The 22,180-nt window shown below is 42.7% G+C and overlaps 2 protein-coding genes across 2 annotated transcripts in view; one reads left to right on the top strand and one right to left on the bottom strand.

Annotated features, from left to right (window-relative positions):
* Positions 1-561: 561 nt before the first annotated feature.
* On the top strand, positions 562-2,647 carry mrpl17 (mitochondrial ribosomal protein L17). The gene is made up of 4 exons (XM_079274576.1): positions 562-633; positions 741-933; positions 1,643-1,711; positions 1,815-2,647. The coding sequence occupies exons 2-4, from the start codon at positions 760-762 to the stop codon at positions 2,067-2,069; spliced, it is 498 nt and encodes a 165-aa protein (XP_079130702.1). The 5' UTR covers positions 562-633; positions 741-759; the 3' UTR covers positions 2,070-2,647.
* Positions 2,648-3,175: 528 nt separating this feature from the next.
* Positions 3,176-22,180, bottom strand: part of tmem145 (transmembrane protein 145) — a 34,925-nt gene continuing 15,920 nt past the window's right edge. Inside the window, exons 6-15 of the mRNA XM_079275756.1 lie at positions 17,446-17,530; positions 16,884-16,955; positions 13,842-13,910; positions 13,154-13,234; positions 12,809-12,887; positions 11,430-11,523; positions 9,592-9,764; positions 8,788-8,908; positions 8,231-8,419; positions 3,176-5,477 (exon numbers count right to left, since the gene is read on the bottom strand). Of these exons, the coding sequence (XP_079131882.1) occupies positions 5,214-5,477; positions 8,231-8,419; positions 8,788-8,908; positions 9,592-9,764; positions 11,430-11,523; positions 12,809-12,887; positions 13,154-13,234; positions 13,842-13,910; positions 16,884-16,955; positions 17,446-17,530 (1,227 nt within the window). The 3' untranslated portion in view covers positions 3,176-5,213. The remainder of the gene's footprint in view (positions 5,478-8,230; positions 8,420-8,787; positions 8,909-9,591; positions 9,765-11,429; positions 11,524-12,808; positions 12,888-13,153; positions 13,235-13,841; positions 13,911-16,883; positions 16,956-17,445; positions 17,531-22,180) is intronic.

Genomic DNA, 22,180 nt, shown 5'->3' on the forward strand with positions numbered 1-22,180 from the left:
AAAATGGTGGGGCAACAACTACAGATGCAAACCAGTAAAAACACAATTTCCACAGAGTTACACACACGCGATAATCCAGCTGAGCACATACCTGTTCTCCACGTGATGTTACAGGTTACTGCTCGGTTCCACCTTTGTATGACACACTATTTTCACACACTCGGGGCATTTAACATTACTGCACTTACGATTTAAAAAAATATATCCATCCACCGACCTTAAATTGCAATCGAAGATGTTTTTTTCATGCATTAATCCAAAATTGTATTGTATATTACTCAGTACCACTAAAATAAATCACACTATGTTCCTGCTGACAGCAGGTGGGGCTTTCCACATGCCCTAAATGACCAGTCATAGAATAATAATCCAAACAATCAACGTTACAAAAATATACAGACCTCTTTCGCTTCTATTTTTAAAGAATCTGAATTATAATATCGTGATTTTTTTTTTCGGTATAGTTCTTGGTTTTCATCGTTTGTGGTTGTAGCCATAGAACGAATGTTTGCAGAGATGAGTGGAACTGTCGCTCACTATATCTGTGATCAAGTCGGACATATTTGACGACGCACCACCAATGTCAAAGAACTTCGCGTTGACTTGACTGACCTCAGGGCTTGTTACATTGAGGTAACTGCTTTTTAAGATAGACAGAGGGAGGTTTGAAGATATTATTGTACGCTTACCACATATCCACCTTGTTTTTTGCCCCCGTTTGTCTGTCGCTTCTCGTGCAGGCGAATCTAACCGGACACGATGCGCCTCACGTTGCAAATGTTGATCTCCCACGGCCGGATGGCCCGGAGGATCGGTCTAGGTCCGGAGTCCCGAATCAACATTCTGCGGAACATTTTGACAGGACTGGTCCGACACGAGAGGATCGAAACCACGGCGGGCCGAGCAGATGAAGTCCGCTTCTACGCCGAAAAGGTAACGAGGACCCGGTTATGCTAGCTAGCTAGCTAACATAGCTGTCCGTTCATTTATGTCGTCCCTAATGTTGATGACGTCAACATCATATCATGCACAAGTCATCTGGCGAAGGGTTATCCATAACATTTTAGAGTGGAAAGAAGAAAAGTCAACAATGTAATAGAAATATGGTAAACAGTCAATGATGACGAATATGTCAGTTATATTTTTTTATTAAACTGTGGCATGATTTAATGTTAACATTATGAAAAGAAAAGCGTAAAATACGGTTCTTTAGATAAATTATTAAGTCAAAATAGTTGCCAAAATCTAGAGAAGTCACAATGACACATATATTGATAGACTAATACTTTCAATGATATAACGTACTTTAATATATACAAATATTTAAAAAAGAGAAGTGCAGCATAAAATGAACACAAACAGTTTTGTTTGATTTGAGTGAGTGTGAATGTAATCAGTATTGTCCTTATATCAAAACTTTGACTTTTTTAAATCTAAAGTTTGCGAGCTTTAATCCAGAGCTGTGGTGCTCTCCACTTTTTCTTTGTTGCACTGTGAATAAATATTACATTGTCCAAAAATGTTCATCCCACAATGTCTAACCTTAATGTCAACAAGATCATTTTTATATTGAGACAATCTGAAATGCTGTTCACTCCTCCACATGTAATGGGTCTGACTATGTGTTTTTGTTTTTTGCCAGCTGATTGACTACGCCAAAAAAGGAGACACTGACGAGAAGGCGATGAAAATGGCCAGTTTTTGGCTGACGGTACGTGTCTGCAGCTCTCCATAACTTGTGACAAGCTGTGTCACTCTGAATGTAAAACAGTTCTTGTGAAGTCGTTTACTTTGAGCATGCTTCTTCTCTTCAGGAAAAGGATCTGGTCCCAAAGCTCTTCAAGGTCCTTGCTCCACGTTTTGAGACTCAGTCATATGGCTACACACGGATGGTACGCATTCCCAACAGACTGAACCTGGACAGAGCTCAGATGGCCGTCCTGGAGTACAAAGGCAACCCCTTCCCGCCTCTTTATCCTGTGAAAAAAGAGAACGAACTCACACTCCTCAACCAGCTGCTCAAAGGCTACAGAGAGGAGAGGGCACAGGAGTTACCCACAAAAGCTTAAGTAAACACATCCTGGTGTTGGATCCGTGATGTGGTCGCTGAAGGATGATGGTTAGGTGATGAAATGCCTCCGAAGAGCCACCTGCAGATTGTGGCTTATAGACACTGATCCATTTCTTCAACGAAAAACTGTTCAAAAGCTCCAGTGTCCACAAAAGACATTCATGGTTATGTGTTAATAAATATAAGTTTGGCCAAAACAAATGAGGGAACATGTTTGTCTGCTGCACAGGAAAGATACTGAAGCAATTTTGTATTGCACTTCCGTTAAATAAGGGGACATGAGACCGATTTTAAAGTCTAAACAGCAGATGAATATATATTTTGACTTCTAGTCTTTAGTTTGGGTCAAGCTCCAAAAACACTGGATCCAACATTTCTCATAATGCAGCTGCACAGCATCTATTAAAGTCCACCTGCTTCTTATATTCCACTTCATTCAGGAAAAAGTCCTCAATTTAATTTGGTGGATTATGCAGAAACAAGTGTCTGCAGTGAAACATGTCTATAATGCTGTACTATACTACATTGACAATACAATGCTTTTCTTTTTTTAAACAGAAGCACAAATAAAGACATTTCCATAATGTTGGGCTATTGTATTTGATGAGCATCGCAAATTGTTACAGAATAATGGAAGTTAGAATTTTTCCTCTAAAGACAGTCGGTGATTAGCCTGGAAGTAATTTACAAACGTATACCATTACTGGAGCACAGACGGGTGCAGTGTGTTGTAAATCTGCACTTCAGCAGTCACAGAGTGGGATACTGGCAGGGACTGAAATAATTAGGCTAGCTAGCCTACATCAAATTGTGCCCAGCCTGGAGTCTGTCCCTCTGGTGGTTTACTTTAATGGAGTCTTGTAATGAGAACAGTTTCTAAATATGATTTACGGATATTAGATCGACTCCTTTGGACACGTGCCCTTGTCCTAACTGGAGCACAGACGCTGTTGCTGATCAACTCCGTAGCCAAATAATACACACAGCCAGATGAGCCCTCAAATAAAAACATTTTTTTTTTATTATTTTGGCAAAAAGTGTATATATATATACAGCATATTTAGAATTGTCATTTGACACCATTTAAACAGTGCTTCAGTGATGTGCTCTTAACCAGATCGCTCTGAGTAGCCTAAAAGCTGTGCTGTTTTCTGTCATGCACACACAATCTCTTTTCGTCAACTTCTCCCCACTTAGTGTCTCGGTCCTGTAATTGTACGTCATAATACACAATGTTGAAGCGGTGATACAGTATCAGTAAGCCCGTCTGTAAGTCAAGTCATGGCAACCACAACAACAGGCAACGGCAGACGAAATGGCAGACATGCCGAATATAAACCGGACACAATCAGAAATAACGACTAGTACTCTAATTCATTACACCTCTTGACTACAGTCACACAACAGTCCTAACACCCTAACAGTACTCCATTACAGCAAGATTGCCATTGATGCATCTGTGGACTATAAGCAGAGTTGCACCATTTTTACGAATTAGAAATGAAATAAACGCCATCGAGATGAAAATGAAATCGTTAGTGTCCTTTTTCCCTGTTTACAGGAAGTTAGTGGTAAACTGAGCATGTGTTCCCTATAATGTCCGGACAGTCAATGACATTTACAGGTGTATGCATTTGGATTACTACTCCCAAGTTGTGTGAACACAGGTTTCAAAGCAGTCTTATAAGGTGACATCACCACGAATAAACAGACTAAGACCAGGAACATTAAAGTGCTCCATGCAGGACGGACAAAATGTACAGTGGTGTTGCCGTGTTCACAGTTAATCTACAAGGCTTTTTTGTTGTTGTTGTCATAGCTCAATGTTAGGGGATATAAAACTAATATTATTTGTTCAGCTTTTCGCACGGTTTGAATGTTAATGTGAGATAAAGCCAACAAATATTCATGTTTCAGGTACGAGACAGGGGTGAGGATGAAGTTACTTTTATTTTTTTATTTTTTTTAAAGGTAGCTGCCTACTCTTAAATCATGGCTGTTGTAGTTGAAAGCCAAAGAGAGATAGGAACATTTGACAAAAGTTGTTTTGTAGTACTCCAGTAACTTTAAAATCACCCCTGTCCTTGTGCTGTATTGCATCAGTACATTCACCAACGTCTACATACACAGAAATCACATTTTGACCAGGCATATTCTGCACTCCAGTCAAAATTCAACTAAAACCGACATTGTGTAATACTGGTGTCATGTTTCAGACAGCGCAAAGTTTTGATTGGAACAACTACCAACAGAATTTATCCAGTCAAAAATATACTGAAGCCTATTGTATGCATTTATAAAAGTATAGATTTCAATACACACAATACGCAAATATTGTATGGTCACATGGAGTTACATATACCAGCTTTTTGACAGGAAATACGATACAAACATGCGTGTTTTACGAGTACCTAGAAGTGCCCACAGTAACTGACATTTTACATTACACATCAGCATATCAATCCGGAATAACCAGCTGCAATGAAGGCATATAAGAATATAAACAAACCCAACAAACTCCATATAATATCTATACTTTATCAAAATGTGTTAACCATAAAAAAGGTCTTGTTTTAGATTTTTTTCTTAAACATAACTTGGTTAAATCTAATGGCATCAGATTTTTTTCAGATGGTCACAGCACCAACTGGAATTTAACAATGTGGGGGGAAAAAAAACATAAAAACAAATTTCCTTTTTTGAAATAAAACTATATAGAGTGGTAGCTCTCTCCAGTTTAACTATTTACAAACTCCTCCAGACCATCAATGCCTCATGAATTTTTGAATCGGAGAATTTCAAGAATTTTGTTCCTTTCCACACCGTGCACAGCTATCATCCACTTTGTCATCTTTCTCCCCGTGTGCCTTCTACTGGTCAGCATCAAATATTTATTGCTTCTTTATTCTTTAACAAGCTCAGCACGCCTATCTCACAGCCATTCACTCTTCTAGTCAGGTTATTTCCATTCACAGGTGAAAAGGGACCGTTTAGGGCTTCACTTTTCTGATGCTTCATCCATCCAAATCTATTTTTCATGGCATCAGTATGACCTTCCTTTCCACTCTGCCTTTTTCTTTAAGTTGTATTGTCACTCTGTCCATTCTCTCTATGCCTTCCCCCAAATTCCCTCTGTCCTTTCTCATGCCTTCGTTCCGAACCCTCCTCCTCCTCCTCCTCCGCCGCCGCCTCCTCCTCCGCTCTGCATACTGAAATACTCTGTGAAGGACGGGAGTCGGGGCGGCAGTGGGGGCGAGCGTGTGGCCGGGCGAGGGGGTATCGGTGGCGGAGGTGGGGGCAAAATCGCCGTCAAGTCGGCCGCAGTGGTGATGATCTTCTGCTCGCTGTTCCTCGGCACCTCAGGGCCTTTACGGGCCACCGTCTCCTCCACCGTCTTCACCGGGTCCTGGAAGCAAGAAGTCGATGGTTTTACACCTTTGACCTGTTCTGATCCTCTGGATGTAGGTTACTTTGTAATGTGGACCTTGCAGACACAACGTCATTAACACCAGACTATACATCACATTTTGACAGCTTCCTCTGGGGCTCGATGATGCTGCTGTGGTGGCGATATAGGTCGGAGTAAGTTACACATGTTTACTGACCTACAGTTTAGTTGTGTGACTCTCCACAAGCTGACTCTATTAGTGTCTACTGTATGATAGAGCCTTCATGTAGGAAACGGGCCGTCAGGACCTGCAAGGCCTTCTCTGCTGGCCTAAACAGAATCACAAAGCTCTGTGTGTGTGTGTGTGTGTGTGTGCGTGTATATATGTGTATATATATATATATATATACATATATATATATACACACATATATATATATATATACACACATATATATATATATATATATATATATATACACATATACATATACACATATATACACATATACACATATACACATATATATATATATATATATATATACACATATATACACATATACATATACACATATATATATATATATATATATATATATATATACACATATACATATACATATATATATATATACACATATACATATACACATATATATATATATATATATATACACATATACATATACACATATATATATATATATATATATACATATACACATATATATATATATATATATATATATATATATATATTTATTTATTTATTTATATGTGTTTTTTTTTTTTCTTAAATACACTACATGTATTATAATTTATAAAAATATTTTTCCCATTATCTTATTTTCTCATTGCACAGCTACTGTCTTCCTCAGTTGCTCTGCTTCCAGTGCAGCTTGTTTTTATCCAATCAGATCTCACCTCTGTGTCTTTAGGTAAGAACAGAGGCCGGAGGCCTGCAGAGTCTCACCTGCAGCCAGTGCAGATTAAAGTAAATGGGGACGATATTGTTGATTGTCAGTGTTCAACCAATGAGATCTTTAGTTTGACATGTTGGGCGTATTCTTTGACGTGTCAGCGCCGAGCAGTTTAATACGAAGATGTGCATAGTTGGAGCATTACAAATGAATAATAGCTGTGGTGCCACAATGTGGTTATAAGGTGGCATTTTAGCTGCAGGTCAGCAGTGAAGGCCCAGGTATAAAATGCACGGCCCGCCACTGCAATACACACATCACAATATGGCAAATGTATGCAACATATAGGGCTGCAAGCAATGATCATTTCCAAATGTACTCAAACCTGCCCTCCAACTTGGATGTTCTCACACTAAAGATGTTATATAAATAAATAATAAATAGTTTAAAGTAGTTCCTACTTTTGGAAAAATAATGGCACATTTGTTGTATCTGTAAATCGTTTTTTAGACAATTTCCAATCTGGTTTCTGACCACATTATATAGCACAGACACACAATTCACCCCTCAGGCCACGTTTAAAGTGACAACACTCAGATTGACTTTGCTCTTTCACCAAATGGCTGTGGTCCAACAGACTCTCTGTGTCAATGCAAGTAATCACCTGCACTTACATTTCCTTCACCTAAATTAAAACAAGAATGAGTGCATTTTATTCGACAAAAAGGAGAGATTTTTACTACCCACATCAATAAAACGGTTTTAAACACTAGGACTAAAGGCTAGGTTGAAAATCGTAGTGTTTTATCGTACTTTTTAGCAGCCACACTCTTGCTTGGTCTTCACAGTGTCTTCCAATTAAATGTCTGCTCGGTTTATATAAAGAGAACCAGGAGAAGAAAGCACATTCAGCTTCTTTGCATCAGCTTCCAGGAAGTCAGACAATTAATGTCTAATTGGTAGTATTAGTTTGTAAAACACTTAATGGCTTACATCAGAACCAACTTCATCCAACTCTTACATTTACACGTTCAAATGTAAATGAAAGAGTTGAGTTTTCTCTGCTGCACATTTATTATATTTTGGGCGATTTATAACTGCTAAACTATCTTTAAGTTTTCAAGCCTTTCTATACAACGCACACTTGAAACTTGTCTTTCCTTGTCATGACTTTGTGTCCCTTGTCATGCATTGTGTCAACTCTGTGTTGCATTGTTCCTACTAGTGTCTGCAGATTGTGTCGATGAAGATTCACAGCTCTTCACTTATTTCTGTGCGCTAAGACAAAAACAATGTCAACTGATTTGAAAGTTCCCCGAGCGAGACAATTCATCACAGCAAACACGACGCCTTAATTTGATCTTGTCAAAGTTTCTATTTAATCATTATTTCCTTGTGCCCAAGTGTTTTCATATCAGCGCGTGTGCTATGGCAGGCTGTGCTTACTGTCAGTCACCACAGGAAGAAACGGCAAGAAATAATCCCTAAAAACATGTCCTCTCACAAACTGCATTGTTACACTGATACCTTCTAATTTGAGGCCTCTTTGTTAGATGAGACAGCAATTTCAAGCTCGGTTTGTCACAGTGGTGTTTACATTTTAATAGCGTCAACAAAATGTGTACAACTTAGATGACTCTAACTGCATATTGCAAGAACTGCAAAATGTGGGGAAACATTTAAACTGGATATAAACACACATACAGGACAATTCTCCCTCTGATGCTTGTTAACCCGTTTCTGTGCCATCATTTTCGTCACACAACTTAGTCCTCCCTGTCCTCTGCTTCAACAACTTCCACCTAGGATATCAAGCATGCATCCAAGAACATGTAAAGTTAGACTCACTGATTGGATGGAGAAGAGTTCAGTGAAGTTGGGTTGAGAGTCTCCCAGGAAGGAGCCATTTCCATAGGCATGATGAGGGAAACTCTCCGCCCCCTCGCCTGCTTTCGGACTGGACAGCAGGATCCCGATCTGTGACGTCCGAACGTGATATGGGAAGTTCTTATTGGCCGCTGAGGGTCGTGTGATAACCTAAGGGACAAGAGGATAAAAAGATATGATGATCTCTGCTGATTCTTACATATCATCCATGTATAAAATACGTGCAGTAACACATTGCCAGGGCATATGAGAAATGCAATGCATAGAGTGAGCAGGAACACAAAAGGTAAATGTGCGTGAGCAGTACGGCCCATTAGTAAAGGACAATGTGTCGAAGGTGAGAAAGAGGTAGATAATGATGTGTGGGAGAGTATGACTCAAGGCCAGTGAATAATGTATGACTGACAATAATGACTCTTGAATAATGTGAACTGTGTTGCAGTCCAAGGGGCTGCATGAGCGTGCGTGTGTGTGTGTGTGTGTGTGTGTGTGTGTGTGTGTGTGTGTGTGTTACGAACGAGGAAGACGATGTGGGCGTAGAGGTGGATGCCGAGCTGAATGCCGTTGACGATCTTCTCCCGGGCCCAACGAGGAATCCCAAAGTTGGCGATCAAAGCCATGACAGGCACGGCGAAAAACCTGAGGAAGACAAGTGAGTGGATTTAGGATAACGAAAAACGCATTCAAAGAAAAGATGAGAAGAGAGTTTAATGAGGAGAGAAAGACAAGCAGGGAGAGTAGAAACGAATGTAAAACACACAGGAAGATAATAATGGAAGGAGAGGAGAGACGTAGATACTTAGGCGGGAGATAGTGGCAGCAATGAGAGCGAAATACAGAGATAATATTCGACTTTGTAGTCCACACTTCATTTGAAGCTCATGCTATTACACCCAGAGAGGCTGATGTATGCAGAAGAGGTTTTCTCAGGGTTGTTTAAAAGGAAAAACACTTTCCAGTATCAAGCTTTAAACGATCTAGCACACATATATGGGAGCGTGAATTATTCCAATAGAAGAGTCCTCATCAGCTGAGTAAAAATAGATGTTTTCCTCCAGCAATCATTCACTCAAGTACAATTATCTTATCTGTTAGCAGAGCACAGAGGTTGGGCTCACAATGTCATTGAAGGGTAGTGTGAAATAAACAACTTTTCATTCCCGGACCGCTAAAGCATCAGCTATCTCATGGACATTTTTACCGAGCGGCATAAATTATTCAAATTGAAGACTGAGAAATGTGTATTTTTCTACTCCTGCAATCTCGCTCAGGTGCTATTATCCCCAGCGAGGGCAGAGTGGGGGAAGCGGCGCCGGTCTCACCAGAGCGTGTACGTGGTGAAGAACGGGATGTAGAAGGGCTGTTTCTCAGGGTAGTGTTTCAGAGAGACCAGCACGGCGTAGCAGAACCACACGTAGGCCAGCAGCTGCAGGCCCATCAGCCCGTAGCCTGCGGGGCTGTCGTAGGCGTACAGCACTTCACCTGGGTCAAAGAACTGGCACAGGAGCATGAGAAGTTATGCCAAGATGAAGACACAAGCCTAAACCTTTACACAAAGTAGAAAATAAGCATCTTTTGGCTCGGCCACACATTGCAGGCTGTGCCCTCATTAGTAAGATGGATGGCTCGTGGTTCGGCTGATGCACTGCGATGACTGAGCCAAAAGCTCGGCTTGTTGCATTCTGTGCGAGTCTTTGACATTGACACTTCTTCTCAACGACTGGGTCATCGGCGTGTGTGTGTGCACAGGTTGTGTGTGTGTGTGTGTGTGGGGCACCTGTCCTTGCATCTGCGGACACTAGATAGCATTCACAGGCCAGTGACTGGATAGTGTTGGCCATACAGTGTTACCCCTTGATACATAATGCATTAGTCTGATGACTCGGTGTTAAGCTTATTGGGATCCGACCAGCAAACCTGAGCCTGGCAGATTCCCCGACTGCAGGCCCAAGAACACTCTTTAACTCTTTGTATCAGTTCCAAGTGTAACCTAGTTTGGTGTATTTTTAGCAGGAGCGCTCCTGAGTTTTGCGCTCTTTAATAGAAGGGACCGTGTAGGGAGGCAGGCAGCAGATAAATTACACTGCTTCAGATCCACATATTGCAGTGGGACAAATGGCTATAGGCTCCAGCGTCAAACATGGATACTTTCACTGCAATATTCCCACCGGGCCATTAATATGCTGTATTCAAAGACTGTAATCCCCTGTACCTAAATGTACCATCATTACAGCCGACTGTGCTGTAACCTCTGCAGCACGCACAGACGTATAACTGTAACACTCCAGAGTGTCTAATTAATTCATGAGCTCATATGCTTACATGCTATAACATTATAGCTGTTTGCTTCTTCACACAGACAGAGGATGATTCATTTCATGAGAGTGGAAATCTCTCAGTATACCGATGAGTAAGTTTGACTTTCAAATCAGGAAACCTGAAGGAAACGGTCATTGATCGACGATTTATTATCTCAGGTACAGTCGTGAGCACTGCAAATGTGTTTCGCTGTCTTTGTAGTCTGGAGCGGCCTCGTTGTTCCTATTCATGTGAATCTCATCAAGGAGTTTCCTTCTTTCTTTCTTTTTTACAATCAACTTGTTGCATTTTCAGAATTAGCAATGTATCGATGTAATTAAGTGACAGAAAAAGCCATTACAGCCCACGTTGATGTGTGGGCAATGAATATGTATGAGATTATTAAAATGAGGCCAAAGGGAGCAATAATACGAGTGCAGAACTGTTTCAAGTCATGTCAGAAACATCAGCAGTCATCCTAGGAGTAATTCAGACGCTGCTTTCAAGTCGCACCTGAAGTGACATGTTGGAAGTGTTCACATGTGTTAAGGAATCTGAATTTAAAAGAAAATGACTGCAGTTTGATTTTTAGTCGTTTTAAACTCAAAATGAACAAGTGATGAAGCAGGAATGTGGATTTGCAACTTTTCTCTGTTTTACATTACTGTAAATTAAATGTATTTGAGTTTGAATGAGTCACCTTAGGCTTTGGGAATTTGTGATGAAAAGTAATCAACATGAAAAATACACTGATTAATCAGAAATTAAAATAACCTCAGTACCCCTAGTGTGTGTGTGTGTGTGTGTGTGTGTGTGTGTGTGTGTGTGTGTGCGTGCGTGCGTGCGTGTGCGTGTGTATTACCTCTGCCTCGTAGATGAAGAGGATGACGTAGGTGATTGTGTAGACTGTCATGTAGATGCTTAACTTAACCGACCCACTGTGACTGATCCTCGCCCTGACACACACACACACACACACACACACACACACACACACACACACACACACACACACAGGTTCAGAGGTCACACACAAGCGGAAGATAAGAAACAAATGCAGACACCCTCAAAGATACACAGACAGAGGGAGTGACATGGAAACACACACAGAATCACACATTTGGTGCTTTTACACACAAAGCAAAGACAGCTTAATCTAAGAAGCAGCTATTCAACACCACACACTACAAAAGGGCCGGTGTGCTCAGCTTTATGAATATCAAATGGTTGTAGACTTTTTCACGGTAGGCTCTGAAAAGAGCTGTCTGCACTCACAAAAGCAGAAATGAATGCTTCCTTATTTGCAGTCAACAAATATCAGAAGCAATTTCAAACATCTTTTTTTGCTCAGGCTAATTCAACAACGCACACCAGAGAAAACATATCAAAGTTGTTGGATTATTTCCAAACTGTCAACTTCTCAGTTACGGCACATAAACAGGTTCTAGCTGGATGGGGATGCAGTTTAAGTTTATTCACCGGGGTTTTAAGAGGGTTTAATGAGTCCAAAAGATCAGAGAATCTCCTGCGCTCAGAGCAGGATGTTAAAAAAACAGCTTAAATCTTGCAAGCTCAGTTTTTACTACAAGAGTTCGGTCTAGAAAACATCCACAGAGATTCAACTGAGCCCTAAGCGGGGCCAATCTTCAAACTGTGACCACTGGTTTAGAAGATGACTCGCCATGAATCAAAGCTCTAAACCTTGTGAACTGCCATTTACTGTCGCGGTTTCTCGCGCTATCTGGGGATAGCTTGGAAGAAATCGAACGTTTCAAGATCAGCTGGCATGTTTGATGACTGCTCTTTCAAATTGGAATTGGAAAACTTCAGATCACTCGTAAATCATCTCTTGTGCAAGCTAACTGTAATAACTCCTGCCCCGCAGAAATCTCCACCGAGCCTTGAAAACAGCGAGTGAAGGGCAACAAGGTAAACCTGCCGCTGACACAGAAACACAGAAACAACATGAAGTTCACAGCAAAGCAGCATCCGTCTATCACATTCCCCCGACACATCGGGTGTTCATCCGCACCACCGAGCGAACTAACTGACTGTTTGACTGACACCTAACATTGTCATGACATACTGTACTGAATGTGACAGTGAGGCCTGGCAGTGAGAGGCAGCAGCAGCATAAACACACCGGGAGAAGGTGACAGGCTTGTATTACAAGAGACATGCATAGGCTTGAAGAAACACACACACACACACACATGCTGCAACAAATGCGCAAACCCCCACCTGGTGACAGTGAAACCTTTGCCCAACAATATGAGCATCAGGAGGAACACCAAGAAACTGACTGAGAAGAGTAATTTCCCTGGAGACGGACAGAGAGGAGGATTGAGACAGAAAGTGAGAAAGAGAAGACAGAGGGGGTAATTAGGTTGTGGTTTTCGAATCTGTAATATCAGAGGAGAAAGATTCAAATCAGGTCGTCGCACACACACACACACACACACACTTCTTCACCCGCACACATCCATCATCGTCCACTCGTTCATTCTGCTCGGGCAGTGAGTGATTCTCCAGTGCAGAGGCAGAGTCAGTCAGTCAGTCAGTGGCTGATGCAGGAGAAAAACTCACCAAGTAGTTTCAGGCTGCCGTTGCCAACTCCATCTCGAGCATACAGGCCCCAGTAGACACAATGGAACAACAGGCTGAGCACTGCCAAGTAGAAAAGATACAGAGAAAGAAAGGGAGAAGAGGAGGAGAAAAGGGAGAAAAGAAGGAGATGTCAGAAACAAGACGTAAAGACGAGGAGACAGGGAGATGGTAATGAGGAAAGAGAAAGGGCAGAGGTAGGAGAAGGGGAGACAAATGGGGAGTAGAGAAGCGAGACAGAAAAGAAGAGGAAGTGACGAAAGGAGATGAAAAGGGAGCAAAAGGCTTGAGCGACGTGGGAGGAGAGGCAGGAAGGGAACACGGGTGACAGGACAATTGAGAAAGGATTTGAAGAGGGGACAAGCAAGCGAAAGGGAAGAAAGCGAGATAAGAGGGGGAGATGAAAAAGGAGAGGACAGGTTGAGGAGAGTGATGGGGAGTTCGTCACTGACAGCATGCTCCACTGAAGACTGCGCCGCATGGCTGTTTGCAAACGTTCCTATTCAGAGGCTAATAAGGACGATAATATCTCGGCTCTTGATGTGAGGATTAAGGTATAAGATGCTGCAGCCGTGCGAGAAGGTCATTGTATTCTTGAGCGTGTGTACGTGTGTTATGGCATAAAGTGTGTGTGTGTGTGTGTGTGTGTGTTCGGGACAGAAGCACTCACCCTCCACACCTGCCGCCATCATAAACATTTTGTAGGTTGTGTGAAGAAGCTGTCTTCCCTTCAGGTTGTCTGCAGAGGAGAGAAAAAAAAACCAAGAATGAGGTGTGTGTGTGTGTGTGTGTGTGTAGAGATAAAAAGGATGGAGATATGCTAACAGATGGCAAAGGAGAGCGAGCGAGGCACAGATAGTGAGAGACAGAGGATAAAAAGAGAAGACCTCCTGGTGGTTGTATGCCTCTGCCAACCATTAAAGTTGCAGTTTATATCCATGTCTGTCCACAATGTCACCACTTAATAATTGTATCCTATTACATTACATACATTACTGTGGAATTGTGATAATTCGCATATGAATCCTGTAATTAGGAAACATGTTTTTTCGAGGTCACAGGGACCTTTAACCACCACATTCTCATCAGTTCATCCTTGTGTCTGTGTGGACGTTTGAAGAGATTGCCCTCAAGGCGCTGCTGAGATATCACGTTGGAGAGAATGAGCCAGATGTGAGGTTGCAGTGGCCTTGAAGTTTGACCACCAAAATTTAATCGGTACTGCTGAGGTGCCTTAAACTTGGATTATTTATAATAGCCGCGAGGGGCCGACTCCTCTGGTAGCAAACAGAAGTCAGACTGAAGTCTGTGAGAAAATGACTTCTCACTTGATTTATTACCTCAGTAAACACGAGTTTAGAACCTCAATCGCTAGTTTCCAGACTTCTTCAGAACAGCATGGAGTTCATTGAGTAAATGATCCCATTCAGAGTAAGACAGACGATGGAGCAGGGTTCGCTTTAGGGCGTGGCTACCTTCATCCAGTCTGGTACAGTGAGTATTCTGTTCATGAGACATTTCGGTTGCCTAAAAATGTCTTATTCAGCGTTTGGTTGTACTTAGCTCAACACTCTTGTGTCACTTATAGCTCCAAAAACCAAAGATGGCCAAAATGCCGAACTCAAGGCTTTGAAACCATAGTCCATGAACGAATGGGCGACGTCACGATGGCTACGTCCACTTCGTACGTACAACGTATCGTTCATCCTTTAGTCCGAGAGGACATTTATGCCAAATTTGAAGACATTCCCATCTGGCGTTCCTGAGATATTGGGTTCACAAGAATGGGACAGACAACCCAAAAACACAATGCCTGCGGCCACGGTTATCGCCGGCGTGGAGGCATAAAAACAGAACAAAGGAGAAGATCAGATAAAAGGGGGGGGGGGGGCGCGACCATTAGCATGCATCCATCTAGTGATGCCCGTCTCTACATGAGGCCTGATACATCTTCTCCACTCTCTCTCCCAAGGTTGTGAGGAAATATTTTTTAATGCGTATTTAACAAGACAATTTTATTACCGAAACACTTCTGCAAACAGAAGTAGCCCTGGGGAACATTTACAGGGGGAGGAAGGGTGATAAACGTTGACACACACACACACACACACACACACACACACACACACACACACACTCATAACGGCCTGTTTAACCACCTACGCTTCTGTGACAACCAGCTGCAACCGCCGTATGAGAGCAGTGCAGAGCGGCAGCCACTAGCTAGCCAGTGGGGCACGCTCATATGCACTAACATGCACTAAAAAACATGCGTGTTCGGTGTTATAAACAAAGCAAGGAGAGGCTTGGATTACAACACACACAGAGAGAGAGAGCACTTTAATTCTCTGCTCAGGGAGACGTTCTTCCACGATATCTTTACGTCGCAAAAAGCTGCTTGCTAAAAAGGTATTGACTGAAAGATAATGCCTCTCAATCATCACTTATGACCCACTAGAAGTGATGTCATCTGTAGCTACAGAGACCCTGCCCTCTGCCTGTATTTTCCCTTATCTTCTTATTTTGGTCGGGGCTCTTCTGAGGGCCCAGCGTGGGCATCTAACCCCCCGAGCCAGTAAGGGTGTGCAGCCCTTTCTCATTCCCAGGTCAAATACCCCGCTTTGTCACGCCCCTCTGCGTCACAAAGCGGCGGTGAAGGGGATGTTACGTCGCTGTGTGTTTTTATCAGTCTCTCAGCTGTGTGGTGATGTATCAGACCGTGTCAGTGAGTGAGCACAAAGAGAGCAGACAGGCCACAACAGGATGAACCGATAAAACGTACAATTAGATGAGTCGACCACCCATACAGCTACTGTAAGGTTGAGGCATGCGGCTAATTTAATCGTAGGGCAGCCCAGCGCTGTTATCCTTCGGGGTCGTTTGGTTCACCCGTACGTTTGGGCTTTATGGAGGACAGCGCCGTCAATAGAACGCACATAAACGGCTACGAATAAGAGCAATAAATCAAGTGGCTCGCAGACTTCCCTCCTCACTCATATGGTGCTTAATGCGTTTCCACGGACGTTAGAGCAACTAGAAAAGGACAAACGAATGAAATGCACCGTTAAAATTACAGATTTCTCCATTGTTGGAAATATTTGGGACAATGTAAAATACACAACTTAACAAAATGTATATATCGTACTACTTGGTTTAGTAGTGTTTAAACGTTCTCATGTGGGAATTGTACATATGTCTTTAAGCTACGGTTCAATGAGAAAATGTGTTTTTCTTGTAATTTAAGTGAGTCAATCCTGAGGAAAGGTAAGGAATCCTTACAGCCCATGAAGAAAGCCAGGAATGACAGATCCTTCACTGAGAAGTAAGGCATTCCGTGGGGCTCTTGCTCTCAGCTGCGTCGGGTTATTTGAGCTGTGACCTTCATGTGACAAACTCGCTTCACTAACCTGAAGGCTGCCACTACCTTCTCCATTCAACCGTTTCGACTTTACACAAAAAACAAACCCCACTCTCGCCATCCTCCCGCTCCGGCTTTCTAGATTGCTCTTTGTTCTGAAAACTCCTTTACGTATCAGAGGAAACATGAGAACTTACTCCTATCCCATCAAGAAAGCATGTAGATTTGTATCATAGATCTGAAGAAAAGGGGCATTAAATGACTGCTGCTGGGGCTCTGAAAGTCGGAATAAATAGTCTCATAGAAGAAGAGGGAGGAAGAGCGATACGGCTAAGTGGAAAAGGCGGTACTTACAGGCAAAGTAGCAGGAGAGGAGGAACACCAGGGAGAAGATGACCAGGAAGGTGATGTCCGTCTCCAAGATGCCTGTGAATAGGGGATGGTGGAAGGAGAGGAAAGATGGAGAATAATTGATGAGAAAGCAAAAACGAAGGGGGAAAGGGATAAAGGAAGGTACGAGAGAGAGGAGGTGGAATCAAAATGAGGTTCAGAGGATATCAAGGCGAGGAGGAGAGGGGCAGTAGAAGTAGAAAAAAGGAAATGGTGAAAAATTCAGAGAGGCAGGTACATGATGAGGATATTGGATGAGTTAAGAAGCAGAGAGAGAGTTATAGTAGGAGAGTGGGGGAGACAGAGAACATTGGAGATGTAGGAATAATTCATTTGGAAGCTACTTGGGTCTCTTCCTTTCATCCATTCCTCTCAGTTCATCCATCATCACTAATTCATCCAGCCGTCCCTTCATTATTGTAATTTGTTCAGTCCTGTGTGCTTTATTGGCCGTGCTAAATGGTGTTAGCTTGTGCCATCAGCGATTCCTTCCACAATCGCTCTTTTTCTGTCCAATCACTCTTACCGAACTCATCTGCAGAGAAATGCTGCGTCCAGAAAGACTGGCCGTTGGACAGTTTCATCTCGTACTCCAGCATCAGGCCATCGCCCTGCGAGAGAGGAGAGGAAACGGAGAGAGAGAGAGGAGGCAGGTGAGCTGAACAAAATATACATTCAATCTTAAAGCTGTACTGGACAACGACAGTAAGAGGGAACCACTCTTTAGATGCGTGTTTTAAACATTATTCCTATTTTGAGGTGTCATAAATCTGATGATGGGAGAGAACAAAGATGTTAGCTGGACTTAAAACCAGCATTGTCATGTTAATATGAGTGCTCGGTCACCAAGACGTTTTTTTTCCACAAAAGTGTAATTTGTTATCAAAAGAAGCCAAAGTTCTCAAAGTAAAATGTTGTACAAACAGCCTAACAAGAACATTGGTAAAAGAAAAAGAAGAAAAAGTTAAAACCGTGATTTAAATGAGGAAAATGTCGAATAGAAATACTCGCTGCTTCAAAACACTTTTGAAGATCAACACCCAGCCTTATTAATAATGCTGATGCGATGACTCCAGCAAAACCACAATCTAAACCACGACACCAAATCATGAACATGACGATCCCAGAGGACGTCTAACCTCATATCACAATGTCAACACATCGCCCCGCTGTCACTTCTACACTCGGAGGCCGTGCAACATATCCGCAAACTGACGAAAAACATCGGACGTTGCTCGCTTGCCAATCACGAGACAGTTTTGCTGATTTTCAAAAGATGGTCGATTCGTCATTTTCTGCTGCAGCAAATTGACCGCTGACGTCCATTCTTCACACCAGCATGTCATGTGAGGGAAGAAGGCGAATGCACCGCACGTGAATTTGTGATTTTGCTTGATGAGATATATTTTTTAAATGAAATCTCTGCCTGCCTAAGCTTTAAGTTTCCAGATCCTCCTTGGGGAGAGACACACTGTTGGTCGAGCTGCTCAGTGTAATTGAGCCGTATAGTCAGTGCCTGGGATCCCTTATATGTCGATCGACATGTTCTACATTGCAATGTTGTGAAAGAGCACAAACATAGAATATTTGGGTGTGTAAACATGCAGCAAAGGAGAAATACCATCAAGTAAACGAACACACCGGTGTGTTGAACCCATATTGGAATGATATGTTCATTTTTGGCAGCCGCACAAATAACAAAAAGTGTCAAACTGAAAGTGAATTTTGGGAGGCGAAAAAAGTGGTATGGGGGGCAGAGATAGAAGGACCCGGTTCGGTTGACAATCAGAGCACAGTGAGCTCATTTCACACACACACAAGTTCAAAGCCGATGGAGTTCGCGCTTGTGGAGCGAGTGGAGAAAATAAAAAAAAAGGCTTTGATTTCATTTGGCAGCCCGCGACTCCATCTCACTCCCTCTATCAAAAAGGTCGAGAGGCATAGAGCGTGCACTGCCACAAAATCAATACAGACGCAAAGAGCAAGGAGACAGAGATACAGAGAGTGATAGATAGAGAGAGAGAGAGAAAGTTTAAAAAAAGAACACGGTAGAAGACCAAGTAGAGAGAAAGCCAGAACGAACAGAAAGGAGCAGATGCAAAGATGGGAAGAGAGATGTCTGCAGGGAAGAAGCACTTCACACAGCAGATTAGCTCTTGCTGGGACTGACGGAGTCACAGGATGATTTTGGGCTTGCTTGTTGGTTTCAGGTGTAAAAGGCATTCTGATATACTGTGCTGATATATCACACACGGACTGTGCTCTAACCCAAACACCTGTGCAGTCCTGAGCCTCTCGTGCTCCCCTGGGCTGCTGATAACTGCATTTAGAGTTGCATGGAGAGGGTGGATCTTTTTCTCCACCACATGTGGACAGCTGAACATTATGCTCATATCTGGTTGTTGGACACGTCATTCCAGAACCATGAGGCATTCAAAGGGACACTCCAGCAATTTAATACTGCACTTCCACAACGCTGGGGGACTCGCAGTCGCAAGAGGTCGATTCTACAACGGAATGGTCAAATATATTTTGATCTACATCCTATTTGTCCCTAGCATGAGTTTACTCTATTCTACATTTCCTATAAGGAAACTTGACTTGATTTTCATTAGATCCTGTCTGCCTGGCAGACGCCAACGTCTTTCACGCTCCACACTTTTAGATTGAAAAGCAGGCTCTCTTTCTCAGACTTCACAAAGCTCCTCCAAAGCCAAATGTCCCTTTGATATTCTGCTATAACAGCCTCCACTCCTCTGGGAAGGCTTTCCAAAAGATTTTTTGGAACCTGGCTGCAAGGATTTGCACCCATTCAGCCACGAAAGCATTAATTGCGGCACTGATGTCGCCCCTGACTCGGGGTTGGCAGTCGAGGTTTTGACATTTCGTAATTCTAAAATGCAGTGGGACGCGTGTACGTGGACAGCTCTGAATCAATGCAGTGACAGAACATACTCGGGAGTGTGCTTTCACTTGAGCTCAGTGTGAAGCTTTACTGCATTTCTGCTGTCATTCGCAGAGGGCGGCGCTTGATGCACTCCGACACGAACACTCCGACAGAGATGGCAGTCTGCTAGCATGTTGCTGTCGCCACAAGTATTAAGCTGCTCCGTTTCAACAATGTTGGGCTGAAAGAAAACCCGCATTCAGGCTAAAATGTAACTCCAGTGATGTGTCGGGAGACACAATGACAAACCAGGTAAGAGTAGAAGAGCTATGACTACGGAAAACTAACTAAAGTCCACAAGCCGCGAGGCTAATTCACGCCATAGTCATTTATTGAGACGCATCGACATGCACCGAGAATCGTCGACAGAAATCGTGAGGGCAGTGAAGAAGGGCCAGTGACGTTCTTCATCAACAAACTCGTTGCTTCATGGACTTTGCTTTGTGCATGGAGGCATTCACATGTTGAAACAGGAAAGGGCCTTCCCCAAATCAATCAATTCCCTTAAATAATCAATTAATCCAGAAAATAATCCCCAGATTAATAACTGTTGATAATGAAAAAACATTTTAGTTGCAGCTCTGCCAAAGTGTATTTTGGCATAATACACGAGCAGAATCGCACTCTTCAGCGCTGCACTTTGCTTTCACAATGTGAGCAACACAATCTACAAATCATCGGGTTTTGTTCATTTCCGATAAAAGTGAGTACATCTCCCAAAAGACTCCGACCACTGTCAGAGACTCGTGTTATTGTCTCTCTTATTTATCACATTAAAGAAGTGAAATGCGTCAAATCCAAAACGGACTTCCCATCTTTCACAGAGCGATATGATAAGGATCCTTCCTCCGTATGCGACTGTGCTCAAGTCTTTACGAGACACAGTTTGCATTTCCGGACAAAACACAGGAGACGGAGGCATTTATTCTGAACTTGTTCTATAAAGATGAGTCACCTGGCGAGTCCAATTTCAGCACCTTGGTAACTGAGGTTATTTCGTTTCATTGACAGCAGTTCTGCTCAGCATAATCCAATAGCGGCTGATTACAACCATTCAAAGCTCTCCATTTCTCCACTTCTGTTTGAAAGACCCCAAGGATAAACGCCTCATCAACGAACTCTCACACTCTCGAAGCAGGGAAGCCATTTTGTTGTTCTGTTATCTGCATACTTTCAATTAATGGTAGAATTAGCCCCAACTAATGAGTTCTATTATTGTGACTTATCGAAATAGTTTAATGGAAGGCAATAACAAAGAAATAAGTGTTGCCTTGTGAAAACCTACACCGCCCCACGGACGTAATTACAGCTGGACAGTAGAGTATGTTGTTTATGCAAGTTTGTCAGACCAAATTATCAAGAGAAATACTATTCATGCAAATACATCTGCAGGAGAAAAGGGCCAGAGGTCCTCTGCTCTGTAATTTGTGATGACCTGAATTGTTTTTATGATGATTATCTGCAGCCTTGAGGTTTCCTGCTATAATTCAAAAAGTTAAATTTCCTGGAAATGTTAAATAACGACCCACCTCACATTTTACCATTTCATGCAGGCGAGTCTACATCTGGGGATTGAGAGAAGACACCCTATGGTTTCAAGGGGCTTATGGACTGATATCGATTCAGATCCACTTCAGCACAGGTAAAGACTGAGATGGAAAGTACATGAAATGAGAGGCGGATAAGAGAGAAACGGGGACAAAGAGAGAGGAGAATGAGTAGCAGCACATAGAAGTGAGGGGGCACGGAATAATGCATTCAATGAACAAGAAGAAGAAATGAGTCCAGTGAGCGGGCATGATGGAAAGCACAATTAGAGACAGGCTGATGGAGAGGAGCGGGAGACGGAGAGGTAAATGGATATGAAAAGGCGTGGAGTCACAGCACATGTCCCCGGGAGTGGAGACGAGCTCTTCTACTTTAGTCCAACAGCATTAGGCAGGGCGTCTGTCAGCGGACGCTGGCATGACACTAAACCACACTCCGTGGGAAGCATCTCTTATCAAATCCCTCTTCAACCGACAGCAGAAAAACAAATCCACCACAAAAAACAACAAAAACCTCACACACCTATGACCAGGGGCATGACGCCGACACAATCCAGATTGTGACACCGACAGGCATACAGTGATGCACAACTTCAGCAGAAATCGTACATATTCACCCGCTTTCACAAACATGAAAACATCGACAGGTAAAAAAAACGCACATCTATTCCTGGGATTCTTCCTTGACTGAAGCCCTCGGCGTAGGAGGCTGTGTCATCACTGAGCAGAGCCATCATTATACACGCTCCCGATTTCTTCACCGAGTG

The sequence above is a fragment of the Melanostigma gelatinosum genome (genome assembly GCF_949748355.1).
Source record: "Melanostigma gelatinosum genome assembly, chromosome: 9".
Taxonomy (NCBI): Eukaryota; Metazoa; Chordata; class Actinopteri; order Perciformes; family Zoarcidae; genus Melanostigma; species Melanostigma gelatinosum.